The 23307-nt window shown below is 40.4% G+C and overlaps 1 protein-coding gene and 1 long non-coding RNA gene across 3 annotated transcripts; one reads left to right on the top strand and one right to left on the bottom strand.

Annotated features, from left to right (window-relative positions):
* The first annotated feature begins 8461 nt into the window (after positions 1–8461).
* Positions 8462–9930, top strand: LOC117473075. Its single transcript, XR_004554984.1, has 2 exons — positions 8462–8980; positions 9763–9930. It is a non-coding gene; the product is annotated as an uncharacterized LOC117473075 (long non-coding RNA).
* LOC117473060 (proteoglycan 4-like) lies at positions 9629–21767 on the bottom strand. Of its 2 annotated transcripts, none has more exons than XM_034118538.1 (12): positions 21627–21767; positions 20889–21005; positions 19635–19748; positions 17951–18010; positions 17486–17548; positions 16807–16920; positions 15279–15365; positions 14377–14516; positions 13327–13486; positions 12014–12112; positions 11188–11307; positions 9629–10329 (listed from the first exon to the last, which is right to left on the bottom strand). In XM_034118538.1, exons 1-12 carry the CDS (start codon positions 21697–21699, stop codon positions 10088–10090), a joined length of 1389 nt encoding a protein of 462 aa, XP_033974429.1. In that variant the 5' UTR covers positions 21700–21767; the 3' UTR covers positions 9629–10087. The 2 variants fall into 2 exon arrangements, with proteins under 2 accessions (XP_033974429.1, XP_033974437.1); XM_034118546.1 differs by having other exon boundaries at positions 19698–19748.
* Positions 21768–23307: the final 1540 nt, after the last annotated feature.

The raw sequence follows: 23307 nt of genomic DNA, 5'->3' as shown, positions 1-23307 counted from the left end.
TGCTGCTTATTATTCTACTATAGCCAAAATAGAGTCAAAGAGTATATGAGAGTGAGAGTGTGTTAATATATTTGGCAGTTTGGAGTAAGTCTGTAGATTTGTTTGTGTGTGTGTGTTTCATGTATAGGCCTCTCACGATAATTAATTTTGTTGGATACATTTTCCCGGAAATTATTGCGATAAACGATAATATTGTCGGCACCGTTGTATGACCATTTTAGACCACTGACATAATGATAATATATAATAATAATTCAAGTACATCCTTTCAAACTGCTTGTCACATCCTCATGTAAATGGCAATTTATCGAGGTCAGAAAAGTTATCGAGTTCATTTTTATTTATCGTACGATAAGTCAATTAATTGCTTATCGCGACAGGCACACAATAAAACAGTGGAAACAAACATGTTTGACTTTCATTAGTGAATGAAACTGTGTGCCCTTCATAGTCTGTGTCCAATATTGTGTATTTGTATATATTGTATATATATCCTATATATATGCTAAGCTCCCGCTGCTGACACGATAGCAGTCATTTCGTGCGCATATGTGTAATTAAACCGAATTAAAACCATGATATCAAAATCTCACTCCAGCCAGGTACCCAAAGTTGGCAACCCTGTGCTACACAGGTCACTAAAGATAAAGTGTCAGGAGAAATAAGCAAGATACAGGATCTGTTTAACAGTAAATAGAAGTTCACATTTTTTATGTAAATAAAATAGAAGTTGTACATGTAAATTAACATTATCAATATAAAATAAAGTGTCAGTTGTATCAAGACTATATAATAACAGTAATAACAATAATATAAAATGAACTGGTGAGCATCTTGTCCTTCGTTTCCTGGGCCTTGGTGAACAGCACCATCTGATCCCCGTACATCGACTCTTTCACCACGACACGCCGGTCCTCCAACGCCTGGACGGTGTCAAAGAAATTCGCATCCCGTGTCCGCTTTCCTAAGAGGGGAAGATAAGCAAGATACAAGATCTGTTTAGTCGCCATGTAGTTTTACAACATACTAGTGTGGGTGTGTGTGTGTGTAGCTGCCGCTCAAAGTGCCCTTCTTTATTGTTTTGTATTTTTGAAGATTGCTTCATGTATGCTTGAACTTTGTTTAATGTTGTTGAGGCAGACATTTATACCAGATACAAAGGGAAGTAGGAACGGGAAGCACTTGGGGGAGTAGTAGAAGAGAACAGAGCATTAACAGCAGGATAAAATTGGGTCACTCTGGATTAAACTCATCACTGCATCTGATTGGAAAACATCCAAATGGCAATTGTGATGGTTGCCAACAACCAGAGACAATACATCATGTATTTTTTAGCTGCCCGGATTATAACAGACAAAGACTCATTCTGAAAACTGCACTGGAACAACTCAACATCAAGGACATGGATTTCAAGTCAATATATGAAAGTAAATCAAGAAATGAAGCAAACAAGCTGATCTTCAAATTCCTCAAAAGCACTGGTCTGAGGACAAGGATTTAATATAAACATTTAATAAATCAACAGTAGGTGGCGATATATGCTCCAAGTGGAAGCGATTTCTTACCGGAAGTCATGTGACCTCTAGCCCGGATGTTTACAATGTTTGTGAGAGAGTAAAAAGGCGCGAAAATTTGTAAATGCCGGTCTAGGCGAATACGTTTTCACGCTGTTTCATAATTGTACCAAGAAGGAAATAAACATGATTGTGAACATCAGTTCCATGCGTAACGTTCTTTCAAGACAAAGTTACAGTGTGTGTACCTTTGCGTTTGGTTGCTGGTAAGGGAGACGAGCAAGCGCTTTGATCTTGAAGGCAAAGCTCGCTTGTTTCCAATCCCGAGAGTTGATTTTCCTCGCCTGAAACACACGATTAGTGCCATGAGTTAGTGAAGCAAATTACAGAAACACTGCACAGTTATTCACAAGTTAAAACGTTTTCATAGCGGCCGAGAATATCTAGCTAGCTAGATGCTAGCTCGGGGCCGGTGTTAGCCAGTTCAGCCTAGCATGGCTAGCTTGATCTACTGAGCAAATAAAAGTACATCTGAGACCATTATTGTGCAGATTAAAACCCCAGTGCATGTAGTTGATTTTACCTTCGTCGTGGTCGTCATCGTTGGCCACTGAATCCGCCGTTTGAGCGGCCTCCCACACCATCGGTCGATGCTGTCCGGGAGAAAAGGTCTGTGGCCTAGCAGAGCATCCAAGCGCTCGTACCATTTACTGGTCTTCCGGTCGTTACCACTCTTGTTATAATAGTCTTTAATTTGTTTGTAGTCCTGCCTGAGTTTCTTTATTTTTAGCCGGTATGCCGTGGCGCGGTGCACGATTCCCAGGTCGAGTGAAAGCTACTGAACTGGCTTCAGTAGCATTCCCTGGGTCGCGTCCTCGGCGTAGATCTCCAGAAGCGCCGACACCTCCTCATCACTCCACCGCTCCGATGATTTCTTGATGCTTGCCATAACTGCTTTCAAAAACAAACTACTCTCCATCGGTGCGCTGGGTTTTTGTAGCGAGGAAAAACAATGGCGGCTCTACACAACATTTTCACAGTTGTACGGGGCGTGGTTTGCAATTCGCCCAGCCAATCAGCACTGGGGCACTTTTTTCCCACAGGAAAGTACGATCTCTCAGCGGGCACTAAAAATGGGGGTAAAAGTTCCCGAGATTAAGTACTCTTTTTGGTGTGAACGCGACATAAGGGGTACTAACGGAACCAAACGCGAAAAGTACGGTGAAAAGTACTCCGGTGTGAACGCGGCTATTGTAAGTATGAATTGAAATTTCTTTTTTATTTGAAAAATTAGTAACACTGCTTCGAGAAATCATCTCAATTGACACATGTATTACACTTTTTGTTCTGTGCTATCTGATTTGAGGTTGCTAGCTAAACCACGAGGACCCACCGTGACACAGTTGTTACATAATAATAATAATAATAATAATAATAATAATACATTACATTTATAAAGCCCCTTCCTGTAGCTCAAAGCGCTTACATGACATTTAAATGTTCTGTAAAGTTCCTTATACAGCTTTAGACTTGTTTTTATCTCATAAAGTCCTTAAGTGACACACCCTGAACAGTCTGGTGGGTCATGTGCCGGGCTAACACATGTGACAGAACTAGCTACATTTCAGAGGCTTGTTTTTGGTTGCTAAAGGTACAAATCAAGCCATTTAAGAATTACAATGCTTACATATCCACAACATCCTTTGTTACATTTAACCTGTTAACATTTCTTGATCAAATTGATATGAAACAAATTAGATAAATATCGCTGTGACACTGATGTCACATCGGGACATTAACCTTAAACTTTCACAGTAAATCTGGAGTAACACATATGTCACAATTAGAAATATGATTATGATCTGCTCAGTTAATTTAGCTGATCCAATTATATTTAGTTAATATATTCTTTATTCTTCAATTCAAAGAATGTTCAAACAAATTTAAATCAAAAAATCCTCCTCATTCATTAAGTTATAAATAAGAGTTGCTTTACCATTAAAGTTCAATGTGACATTGTCAGAAATGTGGTCTATTTAGTCTAAATTATGTTCCCCTTAATTTCCCCAAAAGTAGAAATGGGTCTGGGTTCTTATGGGTTAAATTAGTTAAATTGTTAAATAAGTAAATGACATTAGGGCGCTAGAAACGAGAGTATTTTATTTTAACACAGCATTGTTTTTTGCGTTCAAAATTAAAACAGGCTAACCTTTTAACGCTGATTTGGGTGACTTGTGTAATTCGTGGAGAACCGAAGAGTTTTCATTTTGGGGGCGTGGGGGGTCCGACTCACAGACTGACGGACAACGGAATGCCGCTCCAGCACTTCAAATATTGCAGTACCCATAAGGATGCCTTATACATGCCGCAGTTTTTGCGTGGCTGTGTCTTTAGTTGTAAGCCCATTGGCGATCTGTTGTTATTAGCATCTGGTTAGCTAGCTAGCTATAAAGAGCTTTTTCTACAACCAGGTGGAAGAGAGCTCTCTCCTGACAGACTGAGAGGCTCAAATAACCTCAGCTCAGTGAGGTTAAGGCACACCTTGATATGATCATTATAGTTATATAAAAAAAAGAGACTAAATGAAAAACAGGTATAAAATACTTTAACAGTAACAAAAACGTTTTTTTAAATAACAAGAATACAGTTTAAAAGGGGAGTGATTTGTAAAATATCCATAAAGAAAAAGAGAAATCTGCTTACAGGTCTGTTTCATATGGGTGTTGGGAGATGTGTCCATAGATCTCTTAATTTTGCTCTCAAAGTGCACCAGATTGATGCATTTAACTTCAACATTTAAAAACAAATTTGCACACATCTTGTGTCTATATCTTTCTGTTTTGGTGGTCATGCCACAACTGTGTATGCATGCATGCGCGAGTCATGGTAAAATATCTGGATTAAGAGGTTGCTTTTTCTTTGCACAGCATGAAAGAAAGGCGAAATGAATGGGCTGTGATTTTAGTATTTTTAAGCAGAAATTGAGTTCAATAATTTGTACGGCCCTTGGAGAAAGTTGTAAAAATTGAAATGGCCCTTGAGAGAAAAAAGTTCCCCACCCCTGATCTAAATAATAATAAAAACCCTTGATTTGTAACTTAACATCTCTGTCTCCTATTGATCAGAGTATATTATAAAGAATAGCCAGTTAATTGAAGCATTATAGCGCAGGCCTTTGTCAGATGGTATATTACGCAGTTTTTTCTGTTTCGAATAGTTCTCTCTTTTTTCACCATACATGTGTTTGCATCCCTGAATATAAGTAGGCCTATAATGTTAAACAGAACATGCTGTGATGTCGCTCTGTTCAGAGTGACACCAGTGTTTCCAAACAACTCCATCTCTGTTGGTCTCTGCACGCTTACATTAACCTGCAGTGTCAGATTTTTCAAAAAAAAACAGGGAGAGCAGCTTCTCCAAACTGTTCCATTTAAAGGCTGCTGAGACATGAGGATGCCAGGCTAAAACTTGGCAATATTGATGCGTTATAAATTAGAAACGGAGCAATCTCGATATAGTGTTAAATCCACATTGTGGATCGTCTTATCAGTTATCTCTATTAAACATGATTGGATAAAAGTAGAGCTGATTGCCCAAACCTAACTTCTGTATATAAAGGTACACACCCCAAACACAATAACTAACATTTAAACATTACTTTGAGCAAAGCTACACGACTAGTAATACCTTTACACTACACCAATTCATTACACAATTTTGTATGTAAGGATTACACTACCACTATATAACACTAGTACAAGAATATTATCAATACTAATAAACCCATATCCAAACTGATTTCTGCACTACAGACATCATTAGGATAGGCAACAACAAAGTACTGTTGTTAAATAGTTAAATATTTGTCTTTTTTTCTGTTTCAGTCCTGACCCCAGAAGACGCCATAACCCGCTACAAGCGTTTTCTTGAGGCGGTGAACAAGGGCAACAATAAAACGGCGGCTTACAGAGCGGTAGGAGTGGACCGCAAAACCATTGCCGACACTGCAGGAATTGCAGAACTGCATGCTGTGAACCCGGGCATCTTCCAAGATATCCGGGGAACACTGAAGAAGGGGGAAACCCTTCTCCGTTTCTCGGAGATGTGCAAGTCTGCCATAAAGGACCAACATTTCGAGGGGAAGGTCCAGGACTTAAAGACAAATGGAGGACTGGATGTTTTTTGCTTTGCACTTGTTTTTAGTTTTTTTTTATAAAAGGTCGTTTTTATTTACATTTTTTTTTTTTTTATGTTCATCCTTGTTTCAATAAAAATGTAAAACTTCAGTGGCTGTAGATCCGTCATTGTCATTAACAGTGTTTGTTTGTTTGTTTGTTTGTTTGTTAAACTGCTTAACTAATGGTAAGATACAGTAATGGTGAGGTAATCATTAGTTAATGGGTAACTACTGTTTTAGTAATGGTAAAGTAAGCATTAGGTAATGGGTAACTACTGTTTTTGATGCATTACTTTACTTGAGGGGACACATACTGCTTAAGGAATGGTAAAGTAAGCATTAGGTAATGGGTAACTACTGTTTTTGATGCATTACTTTACTTGAGGGGACACATACTGCTTAAGGAATGGTAAAGTAAGCATTAGGTAATGGGTAACTACTGTTTTAGTAACGGTAAGGTAATCATTAGGTAATGGGTAACTACTGTTTTTGTTTGCGTTCCTTGAGTTTACCGTACCCAAACGGCCTAAGTAATGGTAAGGTAAATAATGATGACTTAAGCAGTAAAACGACAGTCGGATCCACCTCCACCAGTTGATCCAGTGTGGGACCCAAGCCAGCCGAAGATGGCAGGTTTAAAAGTGCCCTGCTGCAGCGGACCATTGCTTCAATCAAAGTCTCCCAGAAACTCCTCATTAAGTAACCATTAACGAATGATTCATTAATACAGTACCCCCAGTCTGTTTACCAGTAACTAACCATCAGTTCCTCAATCGCAGTCCCTGAGGAACTACTCATTAACTAACCATTAACTATCTAGTAGTTCCTCAGTAACTAAGCAGTAACTAAGCACATTTTGTGTACCTTATTGTAAAGTGTTACCTGAATTACTTTTACTGTGTACTTTGTGAGTAATCCTCTGTCAAAGTCCCCTCCATAGTAGGCTACATAATGCATGTTTATCTGCTATCTTTGATGAGTGATACAAATAAAATGTTCCCATTAGTTCTTAATAAAATTGATACTGTTTGACTTTATATTACATTACATGTCACTTGTTCGACGCTTTTATCCAAAGCGACTTACATACTCAATACTGTGGACAATCCCCACAGTATTGGGGCTTCGCGTCGGGCCGAACCACGCCCTCTAACTGTGATATAATGACCATATACCACGGCCTGTCGTGAGCTATTGCTTTTGTAAAACGGTTACCAAGTGTGGCAATATGAAAGAAAAATACACACTCTAATTTAAATAGTTTTTATTAGTAAATAATGATGTTCAAAATAAAACAGTCCCTCCGTTGCCTTCTGCACAAAACAGTGTGAGGTGGTTGCTATGCAACAACACTAACAGCTAGCGAACATATTAGACAGAGAGCGTTGATCCATTATTTGGCTATTTATTTACATTCATTTGTATGTTGCCGTTTATTGTGCACCCACTGAAAAACTGTCCAGCATCAGTAGCATGGCTTACGTGGTTACTTGTATAGGCTGAGGTTGTTCTAGGCTGTTGCTTGGCGTGGCGAGAATATTGCTCCACTTTCTCCGGTCCCCGAGATTCGGCTTCCAGTAGCTCTGGAGAGAGCTTTCGCACCTGTGGCCACTAACGGTCATCATTTCTCTGCTTTGTTTCAAGACCCGCATCAGAAAGCTTTTGAATGGTGATACTTTTCCAGTTGGTCTACCTGCTCTTCACGTAGCTCTACATGTCGTCGTTTAGGTGCTTTTTGCTCTGGAGATAGGCACTGCTCAATCCACTCCTCCATAGTAAGACCACCCCGGAGGTCAAAGTTAAGTAAGGGATAATGTGCAGCGAGGCGGTCATTATGGGTAAAAGAACACCCGACAGGCAGATCAAAAATAGTCCGTTGTTACTGTTTGAACTACGTAGCAACGGCAGGAACTGCTTCGATAGCGTTTTTACGGACCTTTTTGATTACAGATTTGAAAACATCGCTGCTTGCTTTAAAAGTAGCACAATTCATTATGTCAAACCTTGGAAAGTATCTAGATATCCCTGCCCTAATGCCAAAGTAACTGGCAACTGAATATGTTTTGCCGTTTGATGTCTATGTCTGGACCGTTGCGTAAAAAGGAGGTCTGTCCCGTTACTTCTCCGCTGTTTTCTTGTCCCAGTTTGCTTTTCAGCCCAACTGTATACAGTTAAATCGACCGGACTTCTTTCTGCAGATGTGAGCGTCCTTAACAACGGTCAATAAGTCCTTGCTGCACATTATCCCTTACATGTTTCCATCTTAAGCTTTGTTAGTTAGTTAGTTTCATAACGGACGTAATGTAACAGTTGTAACGGTTGTAGCTTTTCTCAGACGTGGAGGGATACTGACTTGTTTTGAAAAGTAACTACAATTCTACCCGTGATATACGCTCATTATATCACGGCTAAGAACCAATCAGATTGCTTGATTTGACTTGTCCGTTTTATAATGACCATTAACACACCCTCTAAATTGTTTCAGTTGTCATGGATTTGAAGTCTGAAAAAAATAACGTGTCTAATAACTAGGTTTTTAGAAGACAATTTATAAAAGCTACTGGCAACAGCCCTACTGTATCATTCTATCATTTTCGGTGTTATTCACAATATTGGAGGGATTGATGATTTTTCATTGAACAATAAATAAGTATGAGTAACTGTATCAAAGAAACTAGTTGTTTTTTTGGGGAGTTTTTTCACTTTTATTGTCATTACGTAGTACAGGTATATGTAAGGAAATGGTTTCTCTGCATTTGACCCATGCTAGTGTTAGGAGCAGTGGGCTGCCATTATGAACGGCACCCAGGGAGCAGTGTAGGGAACGGTGCCTTGCTCAGGGACTGATTAAGTCTGTAGTAAAGAATTTGTAGACTGCAGCTCAGCAATACTTCATTCAAAATGGTATTTTAACATATATTTCAACATCAATTTGTACACAAGGGGATGCTTATCTGGACAGCTGGACAACCAGATCAATCTGTTTAGGTTTTTAAATAGAATGTCTAAACATTGAAAAATCGACAGCTTCTGATAATCTCAACCGATCCACACTCTGAATGACTGACGGTGATATTTGTTTCAGCTGAATCTGTTTGTCCTAGTTCATATGACAGATGTTAATCTTTGGTTGTGTTTAATGTTTGTCCTGATGTGTTGTCCCTGACAGTCCACTCCTCTCCGTCCTCAGACACCAGCAGTGCAGCTCAGCGGCGCACAGTAAGTGGTGTGATGAGCAGAGGAACCAGGGGGGGGAGGATGGAGGCGCGCACGCTGCTCAGCCGCAGAGGTGACCACATACAACTGTCCTTTCAGTGTCAGAGAGATGATGTAGTGGTGCAGGAATGAGTCCTAACTCCAGAAATGAGTCAGCATTTCAGCACCTCCCGCTCTTTCGTCTTCAAGTCAACAGTTTTTTGAATGTGTTTTTGGTTAGAAGCCTTTGAATAATGTCTGTTAACACGAGCTGAAGAGATTTTCATGTTTTGTTTTACGGCATAGAATATGTCAGTAAATACACGCTGGTGAATGTCAGAAGCTTTTTTGTGTCCTTTTAAAGACGGTTGCTAACAAGTGTCTAAATTAGACTACTAAACGTCATTACGCTGAACATTAGCCACTTTTATCTTAGCGGTGGAGACGTAAGGTGGTTGTTATAACGTAATGATGATCTTTTTATTTCTGTTGATTGACTTTATACTTTCAAAATCATGAAGTGTTATTAATGTGTGGACATTATATTGCTGAACAAAATGTGAAAATATAAAACGTTTTTTTGGCAAAAATCTTAATTTCTGCAATATTATAAATTCTTTAGAAGAATCCCTCGGCTTCTTGTTGAGGGAGCCCTTGTGATGCTAACTCAAAAATACGTCATCCCTTGAGCACTCTGTTAAGACCTGATGTGGAACATGTTCAAAATAACCTCCAGTCACTCTGGGGAATGATAAAGCTGTTTATTGAAGTGCAATAAGCAGAGAGCAGCATAAACATGGGGATAGATCACAAACAGATATGATCACATGGAATCTGTCGTTGTTTCTAATGCTTTCTCCTCACATTTGTTTTCAGGCACTTTCTTTCGAGGAGGAAGGGGAGGGGCCATGGGCAGAGGGGGCTTGGCCTGATGATGATGATGATCCAGTTCAGTTGTGTTTATTCTTGATTATTTTGTTAGTATCTTCATGTTGCTCTGTAGACTGTTAATAAACTTGTAATAATAAAGCTGAATAATGATAAGCAGTGATGTGGTGTTTGTAATCAGTGGAACGTTTTAAAGAATGACGCAGCTCTTCAAATTTGTAAGGAATATTAGTTACATTGGAACATTATAGTTACCACTTCTGGGGATTGAAATCATGATATGAATGTACTACAATAATAGTACATGATACATTTAGTGCTTTGAAAATATTGTGGTTATAATACCAGAGCAGGACGTCAGGATGTCAGGGACAGCGCAGCCACACTCTGATGGAGTTAGCTGGGGGGGGCGTGTTAGCATTCTGATCGGCCATGTTGGTGAAGTCGCTGTACACAACAGGGCTGAGGATTGGCGGGGGGGCCGGGGCTGCGGGGGGGGGGGAGGTGTGGTCAGCACCAGCAGGTCCCCTGAGATGTGGACGCTGAAGAAGAGAGCTGCAGAGAGAGAGGATTATCATCACTTCACACACTGGACGAGTCAGAGCTGTCACAGATGGAAAGGTCCAACATGGAAATAGTTAAGAGTTTGTGACCATTATGTCAAATATATCGGGAAGAAGAACTGACTCCAAGCAGGAACATGTCTCCTGGTATATCATTTTATGTTATATTATTATTACTCATGAAAAGAAGGGTTTAACTCTTATCGTTATTTGGGGTAGAGCTCACATTGAACTGTTTTCTCCAAGACTAATCCAAAGATCCCTTGGTTTTTGAACATTCTGAAAATAGTGAGAGATTCCGGCCAATCACCTGAGACCATCAGAGTTTGTTCAATCCAAACTTCAACCTAATAACGTATACATTAAGATAAGCCAAGCTGCACATCTGCACAGAGAGAAGCTGGAACCTTGAAACGTGTCTACAGGAAGAATGACTCCAACCATCAGAATATCTGCTGATCCTTCTTCTGTCTGCTGGCTGATGGAATAAAAACGGTGAAGCCTCTAAAGCTGTCAGATACATGTATTGGAGTAAAAAGTACAATATCTGCCTCAGGTGAAGAAGTAGAACGTGGCATGAAAAGAAAAAACTGAAGTAAAATACAAGTATCTTCAAACTGTACTTTAGTGCAGTACTGACCTCAGCACATACACGATCAGCCTCAGAGACATTTCTATCACTACTGGTGTTTAAAACTGCTTTAAAACACCACATAGTCAGCAGTGTGGTAGTTTCATCTTTTATATTATTCTTAAATGGAGCTGTCACAAAACCCAAGATCCCCTGGGGATGGTCAACTATTTCTCTGCTTTAGTGAGAATAGTGAGTGTGTAACAGGCGGGTTCTTACGTCCAGAGAAGACGTAGTGCTCGAACAGCCCCCCCCTCTGAGGGCGGGACAGGGCGGAGGTGACGGGGGAGGGGAACCCCTTCAGAGACACTCTGATGTTGACCTCTGCCCCCAGAAGACCTGATGAGAGAAATAAGATCATCATTTAATGCATGCCCTCTCTGACTGTCATTTGAGGGACCAGCCCGATACAAAGTGTTTATGAAAGGATTGTAATACTTATTGCAGACTGCTAATCACTGAGTTATGAGACTCTATAGGAGGTTGGTTTGTGGCAGTGGTAGAAGGAATATTCAGATTACTTAGCTAAAATAATTCATATCAAACTGTTATAATATTCTAATAAAAGTAAAAGCTTCAGCATTGGACATTTTACTTTAGTAAAAGTAAAACTCATAGTTGTATAGGCATCAAACATAAAACCATTTAATTTAAGAAAATCTCAACAAAACAACAACAAAAAAGATTCAGTCTCATTTTGTAAAATATATTTTATATTGTTAATGAGAAAACGACTTCAATGTTTATAGCTGGCAATTTGTTTTTATGCAAAGTAACTGAATCTGAATCCCTTTCTGTGTGTGAAGCTGTTCTGGTTTTTATGTAAATGCTTTGTAACTCTTTGAAAGGTGCTATATAAATAAGGTTTATTATTATTTTATTGATTATTATTATTATTCTAACTGTAGTGGTTTTAACATACAATACTTGAGTAAATGTACTTAGTTACATCGGTTGGCGCCTCATCAGTAGATTTACATTTAAGCTGAATTCATACTAGATTTTTTAATAACCTTTTGAAGGAACACTTATGTTGGATACTGACCGGCCTGGCGAGTGAAGCGTGTCTTCGGGGGGGTGCTGGGGGGTTTGCTGCAGGAGGGCGCACTGCCTGCTGGGAAACTGAACCTCTGCATGATGTCTCCTGCAGGCAGACAGGGAGAGGGACTCGTTCAGAACACAAACTGTTTTTATGACGTGAGTTTATCTCTACAGGAGACAGATCCTTGCTTTGTACAGGAAGCAACACCACAGCACACAGATCACCTGTTACAAATGACATTATAACACTACTAGCATCAAACTATACTTAAACTAAAAGTATGTATTCCACAGAATTTCAGGCCAATATATTTAATTAACTTCAATAACATCATGTTTTGATACATTTAAATGTTGTATGAGTAATCTAAAACTGTTTGAATACAGTTATCAAATGAATTTTGTGGAGAAAAAGTACAATATTTGCCTTAGAAATGTATTGGAGTAAAAGTATAACGTCAACCGTAGCTGAAAAACTGATGCGTTGACTTTAATTCAATGTATTATGTCAACAGATTTCACATAAATGTATCAGGTTAGTTGAAAGCAATAATATTGAGTTGAACCTAATTAACAATACATTTAATTAAAGTCAACGTTTCATTTTTCAGTGTAACTGAAATGATAGTGCTTACAGACACGTGTGTGTGTGTGTGTGTGTGTGTGTTGTGTGTGTGTGTGTGTGTGCGTGTGTGTGGTGTGTGTGTGTGTGTGTGTGGTGTGTGTGTGCGTGCGTGTGTGTGTGTGTGTGTGTGGCGTGCGTGTTTTGCATGCGTGTGTAGTGTTGTGTGGGTGCGTGTGTGTGTGTGGTGTGCGTGCGTGTGTATGTGTGTGTGTGCGTGCGTGCGTGCGTGTGTGTGTGTGTGTGTGTGTGTGTGTGTGCGTGCGTGTGTGTGTGTGTGTGTGTGTGTGTGCGTGCGTGCGTGTGTGTGTGTGTGTGTGTGCGTGTTTGCATGCGTGTGTATGTGTGTGTGTGTGGTGTGCGTGTGTGTGTGTGTGTGCGTGTGTGTGTGTGTGTGCGTCGTGCGGGTGTTGTGGTGTGGTGCGTGCGTGCGTGTTTGCATGCGTGTGTGTGTGTGTGTGTGCGTGTGTGTGTGTGTGTGTGTGTGTGTGCGTGCATGTGTATGTGTGTGTGTGCGTGCGTGTGTGTGTGTGTGTGTGTGTGTGCGTGTTTGCATGCGTGTGTATGTGTGTGTGTGTCTGTGTGTGTGTGTGCGCGTGCGTGTTTGCATGCGTGTGTATGTGTGTGTGTGTCTGTGTGTGTGTGTGCGCGTGCGTGTTTGCATGCGTATGTGTGTGTGAGTGTACACTCCTCACCGCTCTTAAAGAAGTACACACTCTCCGGTGAGCTCCTGGTGGCGGGGACTGCCAGCGCAGCGCGGATACTTCCTGTCAGCCCGGGGAACTCAGAGGTCAGAGGTCGGGGGTAACCTGGCTCCATCACCATGTTCCCATCCAGACGCCAGAACTGATCCCCCTGCAGGGGGAAATCACATACACAACACCACTTACATTATACACAAATCACATGCATAACACCTACATAAATACCATAAACACAAAAGAACAGAGTTGTTTAAGGTGCAGAGGTCAACATTTTTCATTGTCCATTTAAGAAGGTCTGAATTTAGCCCAATCACAGACGACCAGGTGCCGTGTCTGTGTTTTAGAATCATCAGTCATGTTCACGATGCTTTGGTTAGTGACCATAGTGCGTTTAACTTTCCAGACAATCACACACACGATGCCAATGGTTAGTTGGAATAGTTATTTTTGTTTGGTGTCCATCTTTTCTTTGAATAAGCAGTACATGACAGAATGATCATTTGTATTTAATGTTGAGCCGAGGCCCCGCAGGACCCAGCAGACCCCCGGAGCTCTATAACATCAGTGAGGGGGGGCTGCAGAGTCCCAGAGACCCCCACCATCTCTCATGGAGCTCTCTGAAGGGGTCTTGCATTGTAAAGACATGGTTCATATTACTGTAACCCGTCTTGGCATTAGCATATACAGTGTATTCAGTATATAAAGATATATATATATATATCAACAATGATATGGCTCCCCTTTAGACTTGGAAAACATAACCATTTTTTATTTTTTAAAGTAGTAGAATTTGAATAAGATGCTACTGTAAATGTGTTCTCCTTGCATTGTGTTCAGCTCTGTGAACATGTAGAAAAATAAATAGTTTGTAAAAGCTTGTGAGACAAAGTGTGCAAAAAGTCCAGAATATAGTTTAGAAACTCTGATGATTTAATAATTGTACGTTTTAAGCAACATAAATCCTTTACTTTATGTAAAGTTTATATTAATGTGGGTGTTAGTGGCAGTATCAAAGGTCACAGGTCACAGGTCATACTGTACCTTGATGATGTAGGTGTGTGCGTGGCAGTTGCAGCGTGTGAACACTGTGTCGATGGGAGAGGACACACCCAGAGTGTGTGTGATCCTCTGAGGACCCCCCACTGAGCGACTGACGGGGTCCACTGACCACAGCAGCTCACCTGAGACACACACACACACACACACACACACACACACACACACACACACACACACACACACACACACACACACACACACACACACACACACACACACACACACACACACACACACACAGAGACTTCATTAACACTGTTAGATAGATAGAATGGGAGGGATGAAGCCCTCTTTAATGGTCACACATGCAGAGCACACAGCACACAGTGACATTTGTTCTCTGCTTTTAACCCTTTAACCCCTGCTTGTTGCACGTCAAACCCTGCATTGCATGTCACTTAAGAAAAAGTAAGTAATAAGAAGAATGTTGGTAAAGTATCAAACAAAAACGTACTCAAAAAAAACTAAAATAATGAATCCTCAATTGTCCAGATGAATTGACCTAGTTTTTATTCTTTATCATATTTTATAAACTTGTGTGTCTATATGCTAAAATCTTAATTGCAAATTAAATTATTATTATAAACAAATATCAAATAGTTGTGTAAAGTAAAAAGTATTAAGTGGCATGAAAAGAATACTCAAGAACAATTGGCTCATCATTGTACTTCAGTACTTCAGTTAATGTACTTAGTAATATTCTCCTGAGATCTCACACAAACAAAGCTATGCAAACACTGATTTCATATATTTCTTTCCAGTGTTTGCAGAAAATCATTTTAAGCTTGAGTCACGTCAAACATTTGAATTGATGTCGAAACATTTCAACACATTCTAACGCGTATCCTCAAAGACCGCTGGACAACACACACTCTGATTCTGACCTTTGAATATCAGAACGGTCCCATTGCTGAGAGCTGTCAGTCCATCGATGGGAGAATCACTGCAGAGGGTCCCATCAGCAAGGAGTCCTGCACACACACACGAGGAGAAGGTTTTAAGCTGGAACACGGGAAATCTGTACAAGCAGCAATATATCTGAGTGCAGGCGTACAGTTTGAGCAGAAGCAGAGCAAATCTAAGCGCAAGCAGGCACTATTTGAGTGCGATGACAGGGTTTGAGGGAAAGAAATACATCATCTGAACGTGAAATCAATCAATTATGCTCTCAAATGTAAAGACCCTCGCTCTTGAGTAAAGATAGGGAATAACCCCCATAGAAGTCGAGGAGAAAGAGAAACACAGCGCACCGAAAAATACCTACAAATCAAACGTTTGGCAACACTTCGGATTTTACAAGAAAGACGGACAACTCGCTCGCAAATTGTAAACGATGCCGTGCCGCTTTAAAGTACACAAGTAGTACGAGGAATTTAGCGACGCACATAAAGAGGCGACATGGGGTCTGCGGCTGAAAAGAAAAACCTGAAAGTTAGACATATGAGTTCAATCACTCAGTGAGGTGTTCTGTCAGTGAGAGTGGTGTTTACTTTACAGCAGACTGTGACTGCCAATAATAGTTTAAATGTCTTCCTTACAATTGTAAGCAGTTATGAAATACCTGTTTATGATAAGTTATTTGTATTCTTTATTGTTCCTATAGAAACCACTGCTTTCTGCTCACTGGTGAGTTAGCCTATGAATGAGTGTTAAGCACATCAGTCAGCAGCTGTATGGGCATTGCACTGTGGTAGTTGTTATTTGTACATTGTTAATCCTGGGCAATGCATCCTTAAACTGTTTAACTGTGAGGTGTTATAACATTGAACTGTACTCTGGAGACAGAGAACACTACTACACTTATGAAAAGGCCTGTTTGTGAAAGGTCCAAGTGTTTGGTTTTTTTAAGGTAAAAAAGAAACAGCATAATGTGCAGTACTAGTAGAGAGAACCAAATATGTAAAGCACTTTTTTGTTAATTTATGATTTGCTAAGGAATAAAACAAATTCCTCTGTCGTACCATGTTGAATTGTATCATTATTTAGCATCGTGTTGAATCGCATCGTATCGCCCCGAATCGCATAATGTTGAATCAAATCGTATCGAACTGTATCGCAACAGGGGTGAATCATATCGTATCGCATCGCATCGCCTGGTGTTTCAAATGTATCGTTAATGTATCGTATCGTTGGCAACGTATCGAGATGCGCATCGCATCGGCCTCAGTGATGGAGATGCACATCCCTACTCCAGAGAGAGTTTCTCTCCCCCCCCCCCCCCTGCCTGAAACGCCTACTTGGACTCCTTTGTTTACTTCCTGAACATAGTGGCATCACTTTGTAATACTCGCGCTACTATTGGCTAGCGCTCCAACACACTGTACGAGTAGAGACACTACATACTGATATGAACCTAAAAAAGGGCTTAAGATATTATTTTTGAAATTAAAGAAGGCAATAAATATTCCAAACCCTGTTGTGGTTGATTGGTCGGTGCAGCAGGAGCTCGGCCAGAGGAGCTGGCAGTCAGCTGTCTGATGGACCCCGGACACTGACCCCTGGGGTACCGGGAGCAGGGGCCCTTCGCTACATCAAAACATATGAATACAAATTGCCATAAGATAACAACATCAATCATTGCAATACATGATTCAGAACTAACTTACACATCCACAGGTTTGGTTATAAAAAAACGTGTGTGTGTTGTGTCTGAATTTACTTTTAGGTGATCTGTTGACTATTTCCCCATTTCCAGTCTTTATGCTAAGCTAAGCGGCCTAGATTTATATTTTCTTAATGGTACTGAGCTTCTCATCCAACTCCCTGCAAAAAAATAATATGTGTATTTTCCTAAGGACCATTCCCCTGAAGTCTTGAAATCAAAATTGATTTTTTACTAAGAGCAGGGCTTTGTATTTGGCAATGCACTACCCAACTTAGCTAGTATGTTGTTTTGGTGATGCAAATTGCTGAGAAAGTTGATTCAACATTTGAAAAAACAACCCCTCCAGTCTTCTTCATGGGCAGTTTCTGCATCCAGAGTCATTCGCAAAAGCTTTGTGTATTTTCTGTATTTAATGAATGCTTTTTTGGACACAGTTAAGGTTTTTGTTCCTTCTTTTTGAATGAATAAGAATTAGAACAACCTCACCTGAGTACCATTCCTCACTCTCACTGTTGGAGTCTCCCCACTCCCTACCTGGTCTCCCATTTCCTGAAGAGGAGAAAACCAATGCAGAAGGGAAACATATCAGTTTCATGGTGAGAAAAAGGAAGAGTCAAGTCTGCAACATATTTCACGTCTAAACTTCAATATATTAAAATATGTGACTTTTTGTCTTGCATCTCAGTACCTGCATTTATGCGCACACAAATACTCACTGCATTTATGCCTCTGCTGAGCCATTCATAAATACATATTCCAAACATTCTATAGATTAATTCTGTCAATTCAGGTCTATTTTGTTCATCTCACGGCTTTGTGTGTATTGGTAGTAAACATGACATGGCCCAAATGGGGATTTGTTTGGTTACCTAATTCAGTACACAGTATTAGATCTGGTTAGTGACACTGTGAAAGCTGTTCTGCTGGCGGTGAGGTGTTGTTGATGCTGACCTGTCGCAGCAGCTCTCAGAGGCTGTGCCGTCCTGGAGAGAGAGCCTGACACACCGGCATCTGAGAGAGGACAGACGGACAAAAGCACCCAGATCAGGATGTTTGTCCATTTACCATCCAATCTTCATAAAGCTTCAATATGAGTTGAAAGTCACCTAATATCCAAAATCTACTTTCTCATGTCTCTTCTACATACAGTATCTGTGCTAAGAGACTCAGAACGTTTCAGGAACAAAGACCCCCTCTCTTTTTGTCTTGATCCATCTTTATAAAAACCTGTCTGAAAATGAGCTGATCAGATGTTGGTCACTTTGTGATGTCACAATGTTTTTTTGGGTTTGCAACGATTAGCCAATCACCAACCAAGGTAACCCCCCCCCCCCCACACATTATCACCTGAATCTCCTCCTAGAGCACCATTGTGTTCTTTTTAACCAAATGTCTCTGATGCCCCTTTCACACCAACGCAACTCCGGTTCAAGCTCCGTGCTAGAGCTTTTCTGGTTCAGAACCGGTTCTTCGGTTTAGCGCCGGCTCTTTTCACACCGCTCAGAGCCCGACTGGTGCTGCCGCTGCTGCGTCATGACGTCACAGTTTACGTCGCTGAGTTTCTCCCCAACGCCGGAGCTCACCTCACAACAACAACGGGCCGGGGACTGTGTTGCTTTTAATCATACGAAGCCAGATTAAATTAAATAACGACTTCTCCAACCTTATACTTTTCTCCAGAGTGCCGTGGTTCATTGTTTATTAATGTGTTTCAGCGGCATTTACCGACCGCTGTTTGGCATCACAACGCTGTTATGAAAGTTTCTCTGGTATAACATGGGTGATGTTAGCATAGCAACCGAAGCTAAACTGACTACTTGCTAAGCAGTTTTCTACAGGCACTTTTTACCGACGTATTTTTCATTATGATTCTACTTGTGATAGTCGGACATGACAACCTGTGCAGCCCATGTATTGATTCCATCCGATAGCTGCTATAATAACAAACAAAACGTCTGCCTGCTCTCCACAATGATCAATAACAGCGAACGGATGGTCAAAGTAAGGTACAAATAAACAGAATCACACGTTAGTGTTGCCTGACTTTATAAAGTGTGTTTTTTTTAACAAGTGTGTGGTTGCGTTCTAGTCACTTTGCTCAGCACTACTGCTTGTTACAACTTTTATTTGCCGTACTCGCCTTAAGTGTTAGCTCAGGTTAATCTCGCCCTCCTCCGACGTAAGCGTGACGTATGCGGTTCTTGCTTCTAGACGGACAACTTTTTGGTGCTCGAAACGAACCGGATTCCGGAGCTATGACGCTGCTCCGCTGCGGTGTGAACAGGAAAACCCGGTGCTTTTCAAGCACCAGCACCGAACCGGCCCTGAAACACCGTTGGTGTGAAAGGGTAGTCAGAGGGGCGTGGGGAGGGGCTCCTTATTTTCATCTAAAGTTACAGACACAGAATCAGCCCTTTTGGAACAGGGCTGAAACAGAGGGGATTATGGGATGCTGCAATGATCTGTTTGGTGTTTCAGCCAAACACTTCAGACACAGGTTCTGTATATATCTGAGACCTGTAATACATTATTGGAAAATACTATAATAGGGGACCTTTACATTGTGTAAGTGTTGCTACAGTAAGTGGCAGAAGGCACAGTGTGTACTGGTTTAGCTGTAGCTGTTGGTTATTACCGCAGTGTAGCTGGTAGTCATGACAACAGGTGCTATACTGGCTGCACTGTGCATCACACTCACACACCCGGCCGCGGCTGAACGTCTCCCCACAGCGACCCTGACAGGACTGATCTGAGGACAGCAGAGAGAACAGCAGACATCATCAACAACTGTCTGAGATGAGGCTGCGTCAGGCACGTTTCATACAAATGGGGTTAAGTATCTGAAACAAGCCGACAGATATAAGGCCCTAAGGATGCTCCACAATATGGTTCCTTTTGGTCTCCACCAACTACCAGGGACATATAGAAGGAGTCTAGTTCTGTGATGTGACATAACATTAGAGTTTCTTTGTCAAATGTAGCAGCCTGATTAGATAGCAGAAAACATTGAAACTGAAGCACATCAAATGTTTTGTTAAATGAAAACAACAGTGGCTGCAAGGTTATAGAAAATAAAAAAATCAGCTAAAAAAGCTCAAGATTTCAGTGAAACAGTTATTATAAATAAAAACAGCAAAGGATATAGGTTTAAAAGCTCTATAGAAAATAAAAACAGCACGCTAAAGGGGCTCCAAAACCCAAACATTTGATGAATGTATGATATTAGAGTCAGTGTGCTGCACTAAAGCAAGAGCATAACCTTTTCACGCTGCAGTAACAGTCAGGATCATGGACACTCCTTCCCTGCACGTCTCACACCCTGTTGGGTCTGTTCTACTCACATATTATATCTTTGCTTTACATTTTACCACATAATAAATCACACAGATCAATTACTCAAATCTACTGTTGAATATGTTTATCTGTAGAGTGTTGTACCCATGTTGTTAGAAAAGTGGTGGGGACTCTTTTCAGGTTTAAAAAAACACAAGTGCATTTAGCGTCCCTTCAAACAATACAAACATATGTACTAGTGTATATACATACATATGCTTATAGTAGTGTTTTTAACAACTAGTGCAGTAACTATGCTGCTGCTAAGCGGGAGCAACCATTGCTTCACTATTCTTCAATTATCACTAATATTAAACGTGTCTCAGGTCCAAACTGCACCACTTGACCACCAGAAAGACCCCCAGAAAGTGAGAACACTCCTCCAGACAGTGCATGTTCTCTTGTGCAGATAAACCTCTCAAAGTGTACAATTCTTTGTGCACGCTATTTTCAGAACATATTTAACAAATTATCCTAATGCCGGTGGGGACAAAGTTGGCCATTTCCAAAAGTGGTGGACATGTCCCCAGCGTCCCCAGTATAAATGAATGGTTACCTGTGGTGCAGGCAGCCTGGAAGTCCTGGCAGCACTCGTTGTGTCTGAGGCAGCTGAAGTCACAGGTACACTGCTGGCCTCTGGTGAACACCTCCCCACAGCGGCCCACACAGCTGCCTGCAGACAGGGTGTGTGTGTGTGTGTGTGTGTGTGTGTGTGTGTGTGTGTGTGTGTGTGTGTGTGTGTGTGTGTGTGTGTGTGTGTGTGTGTGTGTGTGTGTGTGTGTGTGTGTGTGTGTGTGTGTGTGTGTGTGTGTGTGTGGTATTTCAGTAATAGATTCATTCACAAGGCATTAATACGTGTGTTATATAGCACCATAACCTCACGTATCGTAAAGTCAGTGTTTGTTCTCGGATCCTTTACTTAAAGTACAAATACTATGGTCTTAAAATACTCCATTTTGTAACAGTCCTGAGTTCAAAATGTTACTTAAGTAAAAGTAGAAAATAATTGGCATCAAAATGTACTTGAAATGCTACTTGAAGTACTAACAATTACCCATTTCAGGATAATATAAAGTATATTTAGTATTTGCTAAATGTACTTTAAGTATCAAAAGTAAAATGACTTTTCAGTGAATAGAGTGGATCTTTTCACATTTATTATTATTATGGTTATTAAATTAAAAGGCATTATAACGTACATGCAAACAACATTAGCTGTGGCTTCGATTTTTGTTTGAATGTAGTTTAGAGTTATTGCAGATTTAAAGGGTTTAATAAATGTGTGACTGCATACCTGGTCCAGCAGCATCAGAGGGTTGGAGGGCGAGGCTGAGCAGCAGGAGGAAACATACGGACACTTCCATCATCTTCAATCTGAGCGCAAACACACACTGCGATACACAGAGAGAGAGAGAGAGAGAGAGCGAGAGAGAGAGAGAGAGAGAGAGAGAGAGAGAGAGAGAGAGAGAGAGAGAGAGAGAGAGAGGAGAGACCAGCAGCTGCACTGTGTCCACTCTTTCTGTCTTTACTCTCCTGTCAGTGTGTCGCTCTTATATAAGAGACAGAAGCTCTGAGGCAGGACACTTTAAATTAGCATAACACACACACACACACACACACACACACACACACACACACACACACACACACACACACACACACACACACACACACACACACACACACACACACACACACACACACACCACACACACACACACACAGTCTAATTAAACACTGCCAAGATGTTCTTAAGCGTCCTACACTGCCAACAAGTGAACTCCTACACACAGGAACACGCTCCAGAACCAGACATACTGTAACCAGTGGTGGAGGAAGTACTTCAATCTTTTACTTAATTAAAAGTAGTTATACCCCAGTGTAGAAATACTTTGTTTCAAATAAAGGTCTGGCATCATAATATACTTAAATTACCAAAAGGAAAATAACTCATTACACAGATTGGTTTATTTCAGAATAATATACAGTATATTTTATCACATGATTCTTATTATAATTGCATTAATGTGAATCATTTTTATTTTGCAGCTGGTAATAACATTTAATAACTGTTTATACTGCCAGGTATCTTAAATAGTATGCCATAATTCATTAGTTCATTGAATTTTTAGACTAACAATATAAACTTGCAAAGTAACTAATTAATCTTGTCAAATTAATGTAGTCACTAAAAAGTACTATTTTGGCTTAAAAATGGTGGTGGAGTGAAAGTAAGAGGTAGCATAAAATTGAAATACTTACGTAAAGTGCAAGTACCTCAAACATATACTTGAGTACAGTACTTGAGTAAATGTACTTAATTACTTTCTACCACTGAATGTAACTATTTATAAATGACCACAGTTACATTTTATTGTGCGTTTTTGCTAAGACTAAAAAGCCTGTCTTACTTCTTCTTTGAACTTTTTCTATATTCTACGTTTTACAATATCGAATACTTTTCAGTCTGCTGTATATAAAAGTTACCATTAAATGAAGGAAGTACATTATAATACTTAAATACAATATTTCAATGAAAATGTGATCCCCGGCTCAGCCCTGTGATATTCCTCCTGTTGTTTTTGGCCAGCTGGAGGAATGAGGTGAGCCGGCCACAAGTGATGTCATGGGGTTAAGATCATTATTCTTTATAGAGTTGTAATTGTTCAGCTCAGTCCGTTGGTCATAAAAAGCGTCTACATGTGGGAGACTAACAATGAGAGGTCCATCTGGAACTCACTGCAGATTGATGTGGAGTAACTGCTCACTTTACATGAACACATCTCTGGAGCAGAGAGATGTTGTCAATGTTACAGTATTGCAAACGCTGTCAGGGTTGAGTGAAGCAGGCAGGACCCAAATGCAGATTTCCAAGATAATTCCTTTAATCCAAGGTAACAAAGTAGAAAACAGAACACTACCCCATGACACAGTCAAAGACAAACAAGGAACTAACAATGACAGACAGAAAAACC

This window comes from Trematomus bernacchii, unplaced genomic scaffold (genome assembly GCF_902827165.1).
Source record: "Trematomus bernacchii unplaced genomic scaffold, fTreBer1.1, whole genome shotgun sequence".
Taxonomy (NCBI): Eukaryota; Metazoa; Chordata; class Actinopteri; order Perciformes; family Nototheniidae; genus Trematomus; species Trematomus bernacchii.
The sequence above is the reverse complement of the archived record's forward strand: the minus strand, read 5'-3'. Positions and strand labels throughout refer to the sequence as shown.